This window comes from Schistocerca nitens, chromosome 3, assembly GCF_023898315.1.
Source record: "Schistocerca nitens isolate TAMUIC-IGC-003100 chromosome 3, iqSchNite1.1, whole genome shotgun sequence".
NCBI classification, from domain to species: Eukaryota; Metazoa; Arthropoda; class Insecta; order Orthoptera; family Acrididae; genus Schistocerca; species Schistocerca nitens.
In genome coordinates this window covers 771,062,865-771,082,680 of record NC_064616.1, presented here as the reverse complement: position 1 = coordinate 771,082,680, position 19,816 = coordinate 771,062,865, and the positions used below count along the sequence as shown (strand labels likewise).

The 19,816-nt window shown below is 44.2% G+C and overlaps 1 protein-coding gene across 1 annotated transcript in view; it reads left to right on the top strand.

Moving 5' to 3' along the window:
• LOC126248772 (homeobox protein extradenticle) overlaps nt 1-16,071 on the top strand; it is a 393,886-nt gene extending 377,815 nt beyond the window's left edge. Inside the window, exon 9 of the mRNA XM_049950135.1 lies at nt 15,976-16,071. Coding sequence (XP_049806092.1) covers nt 15,976-15,999 — 24 coding nt within the window. The 3' untranslated portion in view covers nt 16,000-16,071. The remainder of the gene's footprint in view (nt 1-15,975) is intronic.
• Nucleotides 16,072-19,816: the final 3,745 nt, after the last annotated feature.

The following is a 19,816-nucleotide window of genomic DNA, read 5'->3' as shown; positions in this document are numbered from 1 at the left end:
TGATGTCATGTCAGAGGTTTGGTGATATATCGACTGGGCTATAGGCAATGTTTGATTGAGAACGATCACAAACAGTTGATGGTGTGCTGATTGAGGTCTTAAGAAATGTACAGTAGCTTTTCAGATCTCTAGTGTTAACGCTATCCACTAGAAATGCTCTCTAGGATTTGGAATCAAGGGTCTCCATTCAACCACATACCTGCGTTGGAAAGTCCTTTAATGATTACAGCCACTAGCGAGTCATATTTCTGGCACTCTCATATCTCGAAACGACTCACCTTTCTCGAACATATCTGCTGCAGTAAAATTCCAACGTCGTTTTATATGGTCCCTATGCGTCTTGCAACTGCTGCCATTTCTGCAGCTTTATGTATGTGATCGTCCCAATTTAAGTTGGAACTGAGTAGAAGTCGGAGAAAGCTATATCTACCACCTTCTGCAACCTGTGTAGAAACAGGCTAAGCTGAATTAGTGCTACAGGACTGTGTTTTGACCATTCGATGGTGTAAGATCAGGGCCAAACGAAGCCTGCTCCTGCAACACAAGGTAGTATGTAAGTACAGAAACTGGGGGAAGGACGAGGATTTTGCTACTGCATTGTGGTGCTGCCCCAAACTACATACAAGTACTGCTGTCCGAAGCAGATCCGTGTCCCTCAGGTCCCATTCACGTCTATCACCCCAACATGCTATCTTCATTAGTCTGTACCATCCAACAGAGAAAACTATAAAAGCTACAGTAATTCCATCCGATAGAGAACTCGATAAGATTTTTACCGCATCTCACTGCTCCCATACATTGTAAACAAGTACCGTCTACGTGCTGGCATCGAGCACATGTGACGATCGTATTAAATATACAGGTATTGATCCATTGCACAGGCCAGTGTAAAGTTGCATCGTCTGTACTGTTGGAGGATGACCGTATCCCGCAAATTATACAATAAGTCGCAAGAGACGCTTCCTGTGACGCTGTGTCGTTGTTTGAAACATTGTTTTTTTCCGCTGTAAAACACTTTGTAGATTGCCATACATTTTGTTTTTTTCGCCTTGACTTCAAGGTCTGTGTCAGGTTCTAAACTGACATTAACACGTTCTGATCCATTGCTTCTCACAGAAAACTAGACATCGCACAGTATAAGTCACACACACTGTATGATTTTAAATAAAAGACAGTTACAACATGAGGAAACCAGAAGAGTTAGGCGGCGTTGTGGAGAGTTTCCAAACTGCTGTCCGAAGGTGATTGACAACCTCTACATTTAAACTCATCTTTCACAGTGACGGAATAGCTGATGGCTCTGCATTCCATTTCGAGTGGTTCCTCATATTGCAGTCATGTACACGGTCACTGTTTCGGTGCAAGCTACCCCCATAAGGTGTTACCTCCCCACCATAACACTGTCAACGTACTGTAATAATAAGCATCACAGTTGATAGTGCGTACAATTTTAGCGATTTTACAGTAATTTCAACACTGACTAATGATGCAACAGCTTTTTTTCCTAATTTCAGTATCATAGCTAAACTGCCCCTTCTCTACTTTGCGAGTATCATTGCGAATGTATATAGATGAGTGTGCAGTACGTCCATTCATTTGTTAATTCTCGAGCATATACATCATCAGAGTATACCATGCAGTGCTCTACATATTTCAGGCACCTCGAGCATAGTGCATAATTTACGATATATCTCTATGCGGTTGGGTGTCACAGAGCATTCTCGCAGTCTTAGGATAAAATTAGAGACTGAAAGACCCCCTCGCACTGTCTTCGCTCTGCAGCACCTTTACCGATTTAATCTACAGCTGACCAGAAGTAGACCGCTACATTCCGCGTCTCGTGAATAAATGGAGCTTGCCGAGTCCTCGCCCATCCAAGTGCACAAGATTTCTCCAGGCCCGCCCATATTGAGGAGTAGTGTATAGTAGTAGATTTGAAAGTGTTGTGATGTGATAGCAACCAGATAAGAAGAACCAGAAATGGTTGGTTTTTATGCATAATGGAGCTCCAGACGGAGGGAGATCGAAGCATTTTACGTAAATCAACTACGCTATCAATTTTAAAGTATTGTTCTAGTGTCTAGGATCAGTACCAGGAGGGTATTGGTAAGAGGGAACTTAAACACACGCGCTCCTAAGACTACATGGTTCTATACTTAAAACGGGCTATAATGTTAGATCGCTTCAGTCTCCGACCTATCAGTCATGTGGAAAGCAGCGCTGTTAATATTCCAATGTAAGAAATATATTTCCAGCGCATGACATACATCCTTCCTGCAGGTTTCTCTACGATAAACTGTGGTAACAAACTGTAAAATGAATAAACTACTTCCTTAAAACTGTGTGTTACGTGCACAATGTAGCTTTCCAGAGATGCATAGCGCCCACTGTTTACATCCGATCATGGTTCAGAAATTATACTATGCTCGCATCAGTCATATAAAAAATAATCCTTACTAACGGAGAATACCTCTTACAAGGAAACAGATAAACACAAAGCAGCGGCATCTGACATGTGAAATTACACATCGTGTTGCCACTAATCCTGTAAACAGGACATCTGTCAAGCAGATGCATACCCGTGGATACCCAAGATGCGGCAAGGGAATGGAATACATCGCATAAATCTTAGTTCGTTTAGAGGAATGTGTCGAAACAGGATAGTCAGGTTTCATCACATGTGAGATGAAAGTCCTCTGATGACCGAGAGGTTTGCTGTTAACGATCGCAAGTAGACAGAGCTCTAAGTCACATACAGAACATGTGGTTGTATACGAGTCGTACACAGGCTATGTTACGCAGCTGACACATCCTGACAGAACAGTGGAAAAAATGGTCAAATGACCTGCGCCAACATCTCCCTCTCTCTCTAGAATGCATCGTCAGTCTGCCATTAAATCAAACCTCATTACAGCTCCATCTCAATCGATCACCCCGTCCACTCTCTGCTATCCTTTAACGCAGATGCATGTAAGTTTAGAGGCAGATGGTTCTCTGTTTACCTTAAAAGCGTCAAATACAGTAGTCAACTCGCATGTATCACTGTTAACTCAATAGACACACAGTAGAGTGCTGCCTCGATGGAGAAAAAAGTAACTTTTTTATTGGTTCCCCTCGCTTCCATAAGGACGTTTTCTCAGATTCCTCTTGCTGTTGCATACTTCTTCCCATGTACAAGAATTGTTCTGAGCCAGCCAGAAGACACGCAATTACTTCATCAATTTCCCCATATTTCAGCGTATTTTCCTTCAATTTATATGCATTTTCGATCATTTTTCGAAATTCTATCGATTTTTTATGTCACTTCTACCCATGCGATCATGACATAACCTGTTGTTCCGGGTTGTAAAACTGCTTGTAAATGTAGTAGAGCTACCAACACCTAGCGCAAATTCACTATTTTTGTGATTGGGGGGCATAGCATAGCAGTATACTCGACTGCATCCAGTTGCTTCCACTCATATATTCCACATTAGCAGTGTGTTTGCTCTGTTTTCTGTATGTATATGTATGTGCATAAATTGTTCCAAAATAAGTAATGTACACTCCCTCCTCTCTCCAGCAGACCAGCGCAGGCTGAGTCCTTTTCCCGCTATTTTCCCCCTCCAGACCGCCATCTTGGATTATGTCATGGAAGGGGCGACAACACCCTCTGGTGGCAGTACTGTGTACTAGGTCAGTTGGACTCCAGAACCCATGGTGAACACGCTGGATGGAGGTACTACCTCTAATTGTTTAAATAAAGACTTACATCCATCCTATCCAGCACAGGCTGGGTCCTTTTCCTATCAATTCCTTGGAAGAAGTGGCGGTCGGATGACTTAGGTTAGTGGAGGTAGCCCAAGTGCCCTTTTTTCCTACCATTTTCTCATGTTAGTGGGGGTAGCCGTGGTGTGTTGCATTGTCCTGCTGGAATTTGAACTTCCCGCCATTTTCTGGGGGAGGGAAGGGGGGAGGGAGGGGAAGGGGTTAGGTTAGTGGAGGTAGTCCAATTGACCTATCTTCCTGCCAAAATTTGAACTTCCTGCTATGACATTATTGCGATGTTGACATATCTATTGCCACCTTCTTGGATCCGCCATCTTGAATAAATTTGGCAACAATGCAATATGGGGTGGTACAAAGGTCAACTAAGTCTTTTTCCCGCCAATTGGTGGGATGAAGGGTGTGACAGAAGGGGATTTACCAGAGGGGAAGAGGTTAATTAATTCATCCATTCAATTAAGTAGTCTATCAAATTGATAAGAGTGAGAGGGGCTATTCCAATAACTCAGACCTGAAAGTGTACCTACAGCAACGAGGGGGAGTGGGTGAGTTGGAGGTTTCCTGAGGGGGGAGGAGAGTGGGAGGGGGTGGGGGAACGATAGATTAAGGACCTGTCAGTCAAAAGGAAGGATCCTTTTAGCAGATCAATAGGTTGAGGAGCTGTCAATCAAAGGAGAACAATAGGTTAAGTACCTGTCAATCAAAAGAGAACAATAGGTTTGCGCTTGAGTGCATACCTGCCCCTGATGCAGGCAACCTGTACTAACAAAATGCGCTGAAACATAGTTTCTTCTACTACTGATGCGATAGTGTCAATGTCGGCGAAGGGTGTAGTGTTGTACTTGGAGATGTCTGCCCCATCGAAGATGTTGTCCCAGGGGAGGTAATTGATGGCCATGCCACTGCACCATGTGATTCTGTGACACTTGAGATGATGGAAAACAGGTCATGTCAGGATACATCAGCATAGTATTGGAGATGTGATGTGGGGGTACTTGTAGGCAGAAGGCTACGATCATCTGTGCAAGGGTCCAGACAGCTACTGCTGCCTCATAGTTGAAACTTAATGAATCCTTATCTTCGACATTGCACTTATTTAAAAAAAATTCTTTATTCAATCCTTATTATTATACTTGATAAACCACTACCTTATGTAATTAGTGGTTTGAATTAGTGTTACAATAATTGATTCTTGTAGCTGACCTACAATCTACAAGTAGTGTGTTAGTAACTGATGTGTTACGGGCAAGCTATGTTGGTAGTTTTAACTACTATGACTATGCATTAAAGCTGTTCTATGCTAATCAGCTATACTACACTACCTGCAGTGTTACAGTTTGTGCCAGTCTGATATAACCCTACTATGAGATGGCTATGCCCACCGATTCAATCCCAGTTGGTGTGCCCCTGGCACTGGGCTGGCCCAAAAGTCTTTAAGTATCGCTGCAGTCTTCAGTCTATCTAATAATACCCTATGACTAATTGCTACTGTACTAACCCATCCTACATTAAGATTGGTGCGATTGTCAAATCAGGTGTTTGGTACACCCCTTCCCAAAGTTCAGAGTGTGGCAGATCCCAACCATAATGGCGGTTGGCCAGTCCATGCCATGGCAGTATGGGATGGGTGTGACTAGGTGTACATCTCATGTTTTACTAATTGTCGCGATTATCCCTCAAGTATTCCTGAAGAACCTTGAGTGACACCTTGTTGGCCATGTTATTTAAGATTTGAAATGTACCCTCTTGCTGCAATAAGTTGATAGTGTCATTACTGGGTAATTTGTGCCGTAATGCAGCTGCCACATCAACGTGCAGGGGCACTCGAAAATCACGTGATCAGTGGTTCCCTCCTGTGCTCCAGAGTCAAACGAAGGTGTAGCCCTTCTCCCAAACCGGCATAAATATGCTGGATATTGTCCATGGCCAGTGAGAAAGTGTAATAATCCCCTCATTGGTTTGACTTACCTCATAGTTAACTGTTCCCTAACATCTGGCAGGAGTTGAAACATTCTTCTTCTGGTATTTTCAGCCTCTCATGATTCTTGCCATAATTCTATCCCCTTTCTTTTAATTGACTTCTTATCCCCTACTTGAACACCCATAATTTCCCTTGCCTTTCCAGTTTCCCCCTTTGAAACCCAGAACCATGTGGCTAGCTCCCTGATTTTGATGTCTAGATGACAAAGTCCTCCTAGTGATGTGCTATAGTCCCCTACCCAACGTAAAAAGATATTCCTTTGCACCCTTCTCATGGCCATAGCAGGCATGACCCTTGTGAGCCTGTGTGCCCAGTCTTCTGAACTGTAACCCACAATGGATGACAGTGTACTACTGTGATAAAGTTTAATTAGCTCTGACAGTAAATGGAATCTCTTGTTACCAATACCTATAAGGTTATTGAGCACTTCTAAGGCTCTCTGGGTTACAGTCTCAATGTGCTTTGTGAAGTTTCACCTGTCATCAATGATGACTCTTAAGTACCATGTGTCTCTACGCTGAAGAACTGGTGAGCCCTCAAATGTCACAGTCGGGTTACTTACAAATTGCCTTTTTAGAAGAAGATAAGTAGATTTAGTGGAAGCAACCTTTGTCTTCTGGCACCATTCCTGTAACAATTACATAGCTCTTTCAATTCTTGGCTCTAAATCCTTGTGGCTAAGGCCACGGACCAGCAGGAGGAGGTTGTCTGCATAGGGTATTACCTCTAGCACATCCTCACTCTGCTGCATACTATCTAATAATGGCTCCATATGAATGTCCCATAAAAGTGGCTCCAATACGGAGCCCTGGGGGCACACCTTTGTTATTGTTTTCCTGACTCTCCTGCTAGGGGATGATAGCCAGACCTCCAGATCCTCACAATAGCTCCTGAGACAACCGTATAGTGACCCTGGACACTCTTTCTCCCACAGACAGTAGAAGAGCGAAGGCCACCACGGGTGGTCGAAGGAGCCACTGATATCCACCATGATGTCAATGATGTACTTGTATGGGGTTGAGCCACAGACCTCGGCCGCCAGGGTGACTGCGTCAGATGCTGACCACCCAGGACTAAAGACGAACTTCCCATCATTCATCCCTCACAGCACCCTGTGAGCTGCCAGTCTATCAGCCAGTCATTTTTGAAAGAGTTTTCCCACAAGACCCAGTAGGCTAAAGGGCCTATACGATTTTGCTTCTGTTGGGTCCCCGTGTCGTCCCTTCTTAATGATGACCATACTTGCCTTTTTCCATATTTTTGGGAATTTATGCAGCCTAAGGAATTCATTGTATAACTTTGTCAATTTTGTCACTAACTGGAGGGCGAGGAACTGCACCACCTCTGTAACAATGCCGTCTGGCCCAAGAGGTTTCACCTTCTTTAAAGATTTGATCTGAGCAGCCACCTCCTTCTGGAAAGGAATATATCGTCCTTTCGTTATTGTAAACTGCGCTGTCCTCTTCTCTTACTTGGCACTGACCCTCTGTTTCCCTTTCTTCGCTATCATCAGGTAGCAGGGACCACAGGAGAACCTCAGCAGTTTCCTGCCGGGATTCGGACATCCTGTCTCCGCACCTACTCCCCAAGCATCAATAGCCAATTGATTAAGTACATACGGCTCCTAGCTTTTGAACCTAACTGCTCGAAGCTCCCGCTGAAAAGTCTCTTTCAGCTCTATTTTTATCACCAGATGACACTCCGCTGGTAGTTCCTCCTCACCCTTATGATAGACTGGCGCATCTGCTCTGGATCGGCAGACCATGGTGACGGAGACGCTGCAACAGCTCTCCCCCTGGGTGGTACAGTCGCCTTCACCACTCTTGTGATTGCCCTCACTCGTTCCTTGTCGTACTCGTCTACATTATCCTCACCTGGAAATGCAAGGCTGTCGCCCTCCCTAGCTAGGCACTCCCAATGAGTCCTGTTATAGTTTAAATGATCTCTTGTGGTGGCCTTATCATGTACTTTCCAGTTGTTTACTGTATTTATAGCACTAGGCGTCGCAAGTGTAATCTCAGTGTTCATGCCTTCATCCCTCCTGCGATGTCGGTGGGGGGATTACTAGGACTTTTGGCCACCACAAGTTGCATGGGCATAATTGTATCATCTGTCTTGCCTCCATTTGCACCTCTTGTGCCACTGAACCATAGGGGGGGGGGGGGGGATTTGGCGTGGACATTACAGTGACTGATCGAAAGTTGTGAAAGGACTGTTACTCATAGTGCTTTGTCAGTTGCAATTACTGCCGCTCTTGGATTGTCCCTACTGCAGATCACTTGCCATGTTTTCGCTACAAAAACAATTCACCCAGTTTGGGAGTATGGCTCCTGCAGGTAGAGCACATCTAGTCTCCTCTCCTCCACCACCCTTTGCAGCTCTTGCATTATAAGTCTGCTGTTGTGTGTGCATTCAGTTGACCAGTATTTACTATATACGTGATGGAAAATAGGTACGGATATGACTTTCCGGCCAATTTTTCCGCGAATCGAACGCAATGCGCCCATTGCCCACTCTGTATATATATCTCATCTAGGTCGAATTCTTCTCCTCGTCTTTCAAAGATTTTTTGACTAGCAGGGCTCCAAAGTCAGTGGGCAGATTCATTGACTTAAGCTGTATTCTGTCCACAGCTTCCATTACCGAGAAGGTTACTTTTCTTCCATATCTGTGACCTATCCAGACGACATGCAGCAAAGTAAGTGGTCAGGACCGCCAGCTTCTCCAATCTGGCAAGTTGCCTGGCGAACTCTAAGTTAGGGTGTAGCTTGACAAGGTCCACAGATGGCACTCTGACAGGAGGAGAGTCCCACATAGATGGGAGCACGTTAGTGCTAGATTCTGTACTGTTCTGTATCTCGTATCGACCTTACCTGCACATTTCACCTCTCTGCACCACCACTGGTCAGCCAACCACCATGGGACGCCTTTGCTGCCGCTCCTGGTCTTCAGTCAGCCTAAGTCCCTGGCTTTGGAGGGAGGGAGTTCCACGTGGAGCTACTGGTTCTGTTTGAACACCAATGTCCACCATTTCAGTTTCCATACTTTGAATCCCCAAAAGCATCCTGAGAAATTCCTTAAATTTACTTGCTCTCTCTGCATCCCTCTTTCTTCTGCTCGGGGACTTCCTCTTTGGAATCCTGTTTGCATTTATGGCTTCAGCCATAGTCGATTCTGGAGATTAGTTGCTGCTCCAGCATTTTGTATGTAGGGCAGTTCCTTCTTAGCTTGAAGTCTTTTCTGAAAGTTTCGTCATCTACATTTTCAAAATGTTGTTGCCTGATCATGTCATACAATTCTTCATCCTATATCACAGTTGGTAAATGTGATTACGATTAAAGGGTTCTGTCTTTTTGGCAGTTCGCATTTTATGGCTTTACATAACATTTGGTTACTCAGCAGCTTTTTTTTTTATCTTCCTCAGTCGCCACATCTACTGTCAGGAATTCTTTGTTGTAAATTTTTTCTGAACTTTCTTTACATCCTGGCCAGACAGGGATCTTCAGGGGACATTTTACATGAAATTCGTTGAAATTTAACATTTTCTGTTTTCTACTTCATAATGTACTTCGGATTTTCCTAAACATTTTGGTATATGATACATTAAAATCAGACAATTGTGAGACCTTCAAATAATAGTTTGAATGTTGACATGTGACTGTCAAATTTCGTGACTACACATGTACTGCCACATTTGAGCAGTCATATCTTGGGAACTACACAGTGTAGAAGGCTGTGTATAGCTTTGTTTTGTGCCTACTGCTATGTCTCAGAAGTTGGCATCCTTAGTTTCTAAAGAAGTATTTACATGGGAAGACCCACAATGTGAATGAGTCCTTCAATATTGTTGTATGGTGTTGTGTGCCTAAAATGTATTTGTTGGCCTTATGATTCTAATATTAGCAGTGTCTGATGCTGTAATAACTTTTAATGGTGGGAACTACGAAAGATGTAAGGTTCTGGAGAAGTTAGGGGTAAGATTTGGACAGAACACAGCTAAAGGACTGCAAGAACTGGATGAGCTTCGTGCAGGTGAAGCAGAGTTAACTGCTCAGCAAATGACAAAAGAAGCAAGAAAGAAAAGGAGGAGGCAAGCACTGGGCTGTTGTGACACTGAAGAAAACACAGACTATAGGCCAGGGCAATTCTAGAGCATAAAAGGCGTAGAAATGTAAGTCTGTAGAAGAATTTGTAATAAAAAAGTTTTAAACTTCAAAATCTCCGAGCTACATTTTTTGCAATAAATGATCCATTTTCTAAAAAAGTACTGATGTTAGAGACATGAAATTTTCACAGCATGCCAAGTGTGAGATTCAACACATATACAACTAGAATAATTAAAATATCTTAAGTTGTTTTGTTTTTATGTCAAAAAATTTAGTGTTTGAAAAAATAGGATAACATGCCTCACAATACAATTTTAGTAATAATTCTAGTTCAGTGTATCTAGAAAGGTGCATTCAATAATCATGGAAAATTATAAGTTGGTGTCTTAAAAACTTTCCAAGATAATGGGTCACAAAATTCGATAGTTTAACATTGGCGGCATAGGACATACAGTGTCTCCTTAAAACGACTGCCATGTCCGGCCACTTGGTGACAAAGCAGTTGTTTCTTTGGTGGTTTGTGTTTTGGATGGCGCTTGTATGGCCACTCCCACCCAGGTCTTCATCTCTTATTTTCTCTCTCTAAATCTTCCAGGTGGCCCTCGAGCCTCACATTAGCAATGGCCCATGCCACTAACTCAATTTTGATGGCCTGCAACACAGCCTGGAAAATTTTGCCGTTTTTGAGATTTTGATCTAGCTATTGAACTATCCTGGCATGTCTGTTAACAATGCTCTCATCCATCGCCTGTCCCAAGTCCTCTTGTGACGACATGTGATCAGACATCATAGATGCCCTTGTTGTGGGCGCCCATAGATCAATTGTCTCATCGTTAGAAGCCATAATTGCAGTAGACAAGCAAAAGATTGGGAGCCCATCTCTTACCTCGGACTGGCTCATATGGAGTGGGGGCCTGCCCACCAACCTTGCCCAAAGGTCAAAGGCAGTCCTGAGCCGTTGCATTCAGCACGCCGTCGCCAGCATACTGGGCCTCTCAATGGCCCCATCACACACGATTTCATTCAGTACGCCTTGGCAAGTACATCATGCACTCTGGAGACGTGGATACACTCCTCACCCTTCGCCATCTACTAGACCGAGCTTCCACCTGATGGCCATGGATCCACTTCTACTCAGATGGTGGGCCAGTCACCCAGTCGCTCAGCGGTCTGGACCCAGCTAACCTGGCCCAGGTGATGTCACTACTTCCTGGTTATGCAGAGGTACTGCAAAGCATCCTTGCCAACTTGCGCTGAGATCCCACGCCAGCAAATGGGATTGCAGGCATGCAGAGCACTTGATGTTCTATGCCCGTGTGAAGAGAGAGAGGAACAACAGCCACTTAGCAAAGTGGTGTCGCCCACAAGGTGAGCAACAACCCCCGGCCCAGCAGCCTACTCAAATGGTTCAAATGGCTCTGAGCAGTATGAGACTTAACTTCTGAGGTCACCAGTCCCCTAGAACACAGAACTACTTAAACCTAACTAGCCTAAGGACATCACACACATCCATGCCAGAGGCAGGATTCGAACCTGCGACCGTAGTGGTCAGCAGCCTACTCAACCCTCCCCCAAGAGACAGATGGCTGTGTCACTCAAGATACAACTTCCCCTGCACCATGCACACTTTGCCTTTGCCTTGAGTTGGGGGATTTTATCGTTGTCCAAGATGCAGGGAACAGTGGCTGCTAGGCAGCTCTGTGGTCAGACCAACGATGCACAGCGCCCTCCCTACGTCACACTCAGCCTGAAGTGACAGATCTTTGATCCCTAGACACAGCTCCCCTCTGCCATGGACCCTTTGCTTTCACATCGGGTTGGGTCGCAGCTCTTCCTTCTGACATGAGGCAATGTCTGGGTAGGCCCATGAAATGCCAAGCTTGATGTCTGGCACCATGGTAAGGCGGAAAGAGCTACTTGGGAAGGACAGGCTATGTGTTATGCATCACTTCGCATGTGAGGCTTGTCACTGGCTCAACCGACCCTGAACTGATACGTTGAGGTGTCAGACTCCGTGCCTTACAGCGTGCCAGTAGTGGGGTAGTGGGCAGGGCTGCACCAAGCGCACCATACAAGCGACCAGGGAACAGCGAGCTTCTGCCCATGCTCAACCCATCTGATCTCACACCAGACTCGACATTGGACTTGAGGCACAGGGGTGAGTCTACCAGCACGATGCGATGCAGTTTTTGTAATGTAGTATATTTGCCGTTGACGAGAAGGTACGACGTTGTGGTAGTGTCAGTTTTGTGGTGTAGTTGATGGATCGTTTTCCAAGCTGTAGGCCATGGAATCTGGTGGTGACGTGCTCCAACGGGGTTTCGGGGTGAAGATGGTTGGAAAAGGCAATAGATGTCACGGATGGTCTTCTTCCTGGTCCTGGGGAACCCGGTGCTTATGTAGGTGTATTCAAAAAAGAACCGACCACTGTGGGACATTTGAGACAGGATACATACCAATGATATCGAAGGGTGTTTCGAAATAGATGCGAACGTTGGTGAATATTCCAGTAAAAGTAATATCCTGAGTCTTTCACAACTGGAGCATAGAATTGGTGTAAAGTGCCATGGTCTTAGCTCTCACATTAACCAAGGTGAGAACATCAACCCACTACAGTAAGTTGAGGGCACCTACTGGACTTTGAAGATATGTCCGCAACATATAAAATACCAGAAAGCTGCCTGCACTCTGTGTGCCATTGTCATGGTAATGGGCAGAATCTGCATGATGTGAGTTATCCAGGCTGGTAGGTATGTTCTGACAAAGGTGACCATCTGGAAAATACTCACTGTGTGTTGTAGGTGGTTCTGTATGTTTGCCTGGATGTATTTCAGTAGTGCCTGAAAATTGATCGCCGAGGTACAGCAAATGTCTCGTGTGTACATCACTCTGAGACAGCAGAGGCTGTCCAGCAGTTGAAAGGGGGCTATCTTTCCTGTGGGAAGTCCATGGCCGATCTTCATGGCGCATAATTTTGCGACGTTCATGGCGCTTCCTGCCCCTGCACTGTATCGAGTAATCCATTGTATCGTAGCTTGTACTTCAGCCACTGAACATACGAAAAGGGTCAAGTCGTCTGCATAGACACAGCAGTTGAATGTGTGCATTGGACGTCACTTTGGCACTAACGATAGTTGCTGACATGGTGTTTAGTGTACAATGGATCTCCTGGGGAACCTTGGCAATAGCCTCTGCACTGGCCAACACCTTTTGACAGAGATGTCTGCAGTGCGTTGTGAAGGCATCAGTGATGGGAGCTTGAGATGTCAGCCATCGTCCATCAGGTAGGTCTAAAGTTGAGATCAAGGCCTGTCAGTATTGGGACAAGGCTGCTCTCATTCCAAACTACCGTTATCCAAGAATATGCCGATGACGTCATCGAAGATGGCGGCCATGACGTTAATCAAGATGGCGGATTTTGGCGGAAAGATAGGACATGTGCCCTACCTCCACTAACCTAACACACTTCCCGTCATGCGAAGTTCAAATTCCAAAAGGATAATGCATCACGCAACGCTTATCTCTACTAAGCAAAGAAAATCGCAGGAAGATAGGACACTTGGCCTAAATCCACTAACCTAAGTATTTGTGGGAAAAAAGACTTGTCTTTATTATTTAACCAATTTCAAGCAGTTGTGTTCGCCACTGGTTGTGGACCCCAACTGGCTTAATTCACATCGGTGCCACCAAAGGGCGCTTGCCTGACGTCAGATCATGACGCAAGTACCGTTACACAAGATGGCCACACCCAGTGTGTTCACCACTGGGTCCAGAGCCCAAATGACTTAGTTCATATCGTGGCCACCAGAGGGTGCTCTCCTGACGTCAGATCATGATGCACTGTTATTCAAGATGGCTGCACCCAGTGTATCCACCACGAGCTCCAGAGCCCAACTGGCTTAGTTCATATCATCGCAGCCAGAAGACGGCAGCGTGACATCGGGTGATGACACAAGACAATCTGCTCTCTCTCTACCGGGCGTTATAACCGGACACGTGCCACATCAGTGGCCCGCGAGCGAGCGGCTGCTGACGTCACAGCCTCCAGCCTAGACCTTTATACTCGCGCCGGACATAGTAGTCTGTAAATATTCTAACTAAAGAAACACCCACATCGCTCATCTAACGTATTAATTACCCAAGTACTTAATTCCATTTCAATTTTAATCATATTCAATAACTCAGTTTAGAATTTCAATATTCAGTGATCAAATAAGAAGTTCCACATTTTCCTACTATGAGCGCAGTGTTAATTCATGGCCTATTTCTCTAATCCAATTTACTCGCCGAATTACTGATGCCGCCAGTGTCGAAGCACCATCCACCTATTCTTTCTCGGACTTCCAGCGGTTATTTTACTCATATCGCTAAATTGCACTGACAGTTAAATCCGCAAAATTTTCTCCACATTATCAAATACATACCAGACTCATAATAGCGCATATAATTCTCCACTTAAAAACTCTATCTCATACCCTTGTTGTTATCAGTCTGCTCAATCTATACATCCCTCATGATAGGACACACAGTCACCCTCTCTTGTCATGCCGTAACATAAACTATACTAACTTTACAATGCAATATATACATATATTACACAATGTAACCCACACTAACTTTACAATACAATATATACACATTTTAGACAAACACTGCAGTTATCTTTTATATCTGTACAGCACCCGAAAAAATTATTGCAGGCATACACTCACACAGTCTATGTGTCACGATCCCCCCCCCCCCCCCCCCCCAGTCCTAGGGAAGCACCGTCAGCCTTTACTTTCTTTCTACAGACGCGACGTTCAGCGGTAATAAACTACTTTACACTGATCACCATTTCGCACTGACAACTAAACCTCGCAAAATTGTCTACAGATCATCAAATACATACCAGACTTGCAAGAATATTGGAGCATGAAACCGATCACCATCCCAGCAATATATCACCGAGTACTGTGTCGATCTGGCGGCCGTTGTGGCCGAGCGGTTCTAGGCGCTTCAGTCTGGAACTGCGCGACCGCTACGGTCGCAGGTTCGAATCCTGCCTCGGGTATGGATGTGTGTGATGGCCTTAGGTTAGTTAGGTTTAAGTAGTTTTAAGTTCTAGGGGACTGATGACCTCAGATGTTAAGTCCCATAGTGCTCAGAGCCATTTGAACCATTTTTTTGTGTCGACCTATTGAACATACAGTTCACATCCCCCACCATACAAAATCACCCCTTTTACATCAGCGAACCGAAGTCGCTCTCAGAACTGTTGTAGAAATTCGCGATCGTTTCCCCCTCGACACAAGCGCTTTACTGTCTCTGCCGCCTTGCCTGCTCGCTTTTCTATGCACATCTCCAGACTTGGGGATTAGAAGAACACACGTATTTTCGCCATAATATTATACCATTTTCGCTATACTTCTCGATATCAAGTACACAGCAGTAGCCTCCCGATCGTTAACGTAACATAATTCCCAACATATAGACTTGAAATCATTTCTCTACAAACACGAAACTTTAGCTACCTGGAGCGTCCTCTAGACCACTGAGTAACTAGAAACAAACACATGAAAAATCATATTTCCACCCGCGAATACCGATCTCGCTGATATAACATACTCGAAATCATCCGTATAATTTACAAGCCTACTAAGGTCTTTCCCATGTCTAGAGAACAGGCAAACGTATCGTCCACACACCACATTCGATCTTCTCTCAACTAAATAAAGACCCCAAATGTGCACAAACAGTCAACTGAACAATTTACATGCGAGTGAATAACACTCCCTCTCAATCATACCATCTTCTCAAAGTTCCACTTGATCACGAAAGCAGTCCAACACATACTAAGTATTAGTTCGCTATCTGGCCGCCTAGACAAGGGCAAAGTTAACTCATATACATTCCTACAATCCACCAGGCCTCTGCATTCGCACGTATGCTGCTGTTAACAGGAAACGTGAATCATTACCACCACGGACTTTACATACACGGAATTATTCCGAAAAATCGCTCGCATATATACAGGGTGCGTCAAAAATATGTATACACACTTTGAACTGTCATAGACAATTTATTTCCCCCTTCTGCAAGGTTAAATATCTGTGAGAAAGTAATGTTATGTTTCTTCAACAGGTGGCAGCAGTGGCAAGGAAGTAACTGAAACATGGCAGACGTACGTTTGAGCTTTGAAGCGCGGAAGCAGATATTTAAGTGGTACTGGAAGTTTGAGAATGTAGCTGGGGTTCGAAGACACTGGAGAAGTGAGTATGGTACACAACCACCTTCAAGGTTAACAATTACACGTGTACGAGACAAATTCGAAATTCATGGAACAGAGTGTGATGTGCATAAAGGTCGATCAGGGCGACCTCGTACAGCTACAAGTGATGATTCCACAACTGCGGTCTTGGAACTGTTTCAGCGTTCGCCTCAAAAATCTTCAAGGCAAGCAGCACGTGAGAGTAATGTGAGCGCTAGTAGTGTGCTACGCATTCTGAAGAAAGACAAGTTTCGTGTGTACATTCCAAGGCTGGTGCAACAGCTAAGTGACGACGATCCAGATCGAAGGTTAGAATTTTGTGAATGGGTTCAGGAGATGGTGAGACGTGAACCGGGATTTATGGGTAGCATAATTTGGTCGGATGAAGCCCAATTCAAACTCAATGGAACTGTCAATAGGCACAATTTTGTGTACTGTACTTGGCTGAAGATAATCCTTACATTACAGTTGAAAAGGCTGTGAATTTGCCTGGTGTAAATGTGTGGTGTGGTTTGTCTGCAAGGGGACTCATTGGGCCTTTCTGCTTTGAAGGTACTGTTACTGGAGAAGCGTACCTAACAATGCTTGCTGACTCCATATTCCCTGCCATTCGTGCATTATACGGTAATGATGCGTTTTATTTCCTACAAGGTGGTGCCCTGCCGCACTATCATAGGGACGCACGAGCATACCTGGATCACAATGTGCCAGGCTAGTGGATAGGGCACAGGGGACCAATCGAGTTTCCTGCATGCTCTCCAGACCTCACGCTGCTGGATTTCTTCTTATGGGGCACAGTAAAAGATGAGATGTACAAACGTAAACCATGTAACCTGGACACACTTTGGAATGAGATTCAGGCGGTGTGCGCAGAAATCTCATTGGACACTTTGGTACAATGTATGGAATCAGTGGTGACTCGTACTCAGAAATGTATTGACACTGAAGGCCACCAGTTTGAACATTAATTACATTTGTAAAGTACATTTATTGTTCCAATTGGACTTTAAGCTTTCCATTTCCAGAAATTTAACATTGTAGAACGGGAAATAATTTTCTATGACGCTTCAAAGAGTGTATACATTTTTTTTGACGCACCCTGTATTTATCATTATACTTACAATTAAATGTTAGTATCATGCTCTCAATTGAACAGCATTCGAGAATGAGCGAAGTATCGGAAATACACCCTCTTATCGGCAGTGGCTCTGGAAACAGCTGTACCTTCCTTACAACTGGACATACTCTCCCCATTGCTATCACAGTACTCCAAGTCAAATCCTTACCTTCCCTACAACAGGCCATAGTCATCTCCTTTCCACAAACACACATACTTTATAAAACTGATGCTCAAATGCGAACATATCATGCACCCACTAAGTATATATCTTCGTCAATAACAGATTGCCTACCATACCAAATAATACTGATTGAAAATCAGCGATGGGCATGCATCTCTCTTAAGTTCTTCTTTCAAGTCCTACCACCGTGTCCTAGAAAGACACACGCAATCGGCGAGATGTTAAAAGAAAAAAACCGGTCCCAGCATCTAGCGCGTGTTATTGTCGCAATCAGTCTTGGTTCTACAGGTGCACACAAGTACTAATGTTAAAACCTATACCCGCATTACGAATCGAGGTACGACATTTCCTCTCAATGAGGTGGTTTTTTATGGACAAATACCGTGACCGTGATCGTAGGAATACGTATTATCAGCCAACGATGCAGCCTAGGGATAAAATCACTGAACTTTGAAAGTGATATGGCTAAGGAACGTGGAATGTACGCAGTATTTGCGACTCCTTCACACCCTCCAACTACATAAGCCTTTAGTATTTGTAACGCATTCTGTCTCGACATCATATCAGAGGTTCCGTGATATATCCACCGAGTTATTGGCGATGACTGATTGAGAACGAACACAAACAGTATTAGTAGATGATGTGCTGACTGAGGTCGTAAGAAGAGAAATGTACACTAGCTTCTCACAAGGGAACCTCCCCATCGCACCCTCCTCAGATTTAGTTATAAGTTGGCACAGTGGATAGGCCTTGAAAAACTGAACACAGATCAATCGAGAAAACAGGAAGAAGTTTTGTCGAACTATGAAAAAAATAAGCAAAATATACAAATTGAGTAGTCGATGTGTAACATAAGCCACATCAAGGACAATGTGATCTTAGGAGCGCCGTGGTCTTGTGGTTAGCGTAAGAAACTGCGGTACGAGAGGACCTCGGTTCAAGTCTTCCCTTGAGTAAAAATTTCAACTTTTTTATTTTCTAGCAATTGACGTGTGTCAATTATCAAAGTTCAGGCACTCACACAATCAACTTCGCTCTCGAAAATTCCAGGACATGTTCAGATTTGCTTGGACATATGCAGGATTTGACACACGGAAAGAATTGGAAAACGTTAAAAACATATGTTTTGACAGAGCACAGGGAAAACTCGGTGACTGTGAAACTGTTGCATTCATTTGTTGCAGTTTATGTGATAAACTCTTATGTTTTCTTCACTTTTTTGGGAGTTATTATCACATCCACAAGAAAACCTAAATCGGGCAAGGTAGAAGAATCTTTTTACCCATTCGCCAAGTGTACAAGTTAGGTGGATCTGCAACATATTCCTGTCATATGACGCACATGCCGTCACCAGTGTCGTATAGAATATATCAGACGTGTTTTCCTGTGGAGGAATCGGTTGACCTATGACCTTGCGATCAAATGTTTTCGGTTCCTATTGGAGAGGAACGTACTTTCGTCTACTAATCGCACGGTTTTGCGGTGCGGTCGCAGAACACAGACACTAAACTTATTACAGTGAACAGAGACGTCAATGAACGAATTGACAGATCATAACTTTGCGAAAACAAATAAAGTAAAATTTTCACCCAAAGGTAGGCTTGAACCAAGGACCTCTCATTCCGCAGTTGTTCACGCTAACCACGAGACCACGGCGCTCCTGAACTAACAATATGCTTGATGTTGCTTATCTTGAACATGGACTACTCAGTTTGTATATTTTACTTATTTTTTCCATAGTTCCACACAACTTCTTCCTGTTTTCTCGATTGATCTGTGTTCAGTTTTTCAAGGCCTGTCCACTGTGCCAACTTATAACTAAATCTGAGGGGGGTGCGATGGGGAGGTTCCCTTGTCAGATCACCTCTCTCCATTGAAACACATACCTGCACTGGATTACAACCACTACTCAATCATATTTGTGTCACTCTCATATCTCGAAACGTGTCACCTTTCCCGAACTTAGCTTCTACAATAAAATTCTAATGTGGTTTTAGTCACCACTACATATTATGCAACTGATCCCATTTCTACAGTTCGCTCATGTGATCGATCCAATTTAAGTCTGAACTGGGCAGAAGTCGGAGAAAGACATATCCACCACCTTCACAAACCTCTGTAGAAATAGAACGACCTCAAATACTGCAACAAGACCGTGTTTTGACCATTCGGTGGAAATGAATGCAATGTGGCACATCCCCAAACTAGATACAAGTACTACAGATCCACGTCCATTCAAGTCAATCAGCCCAACAGATAAAAATTACAGACTATAAAATCTCACACGAATTGGAAGTCACCAAGGCACCGATGCGGGCGCAATGACACATAGCTGTGCTCGGCCTCCAGCACGAGGAAACAGATTTCACAATACTTCCCACAATAGCGTAGCGTGCAGCCATCGATGCATTCC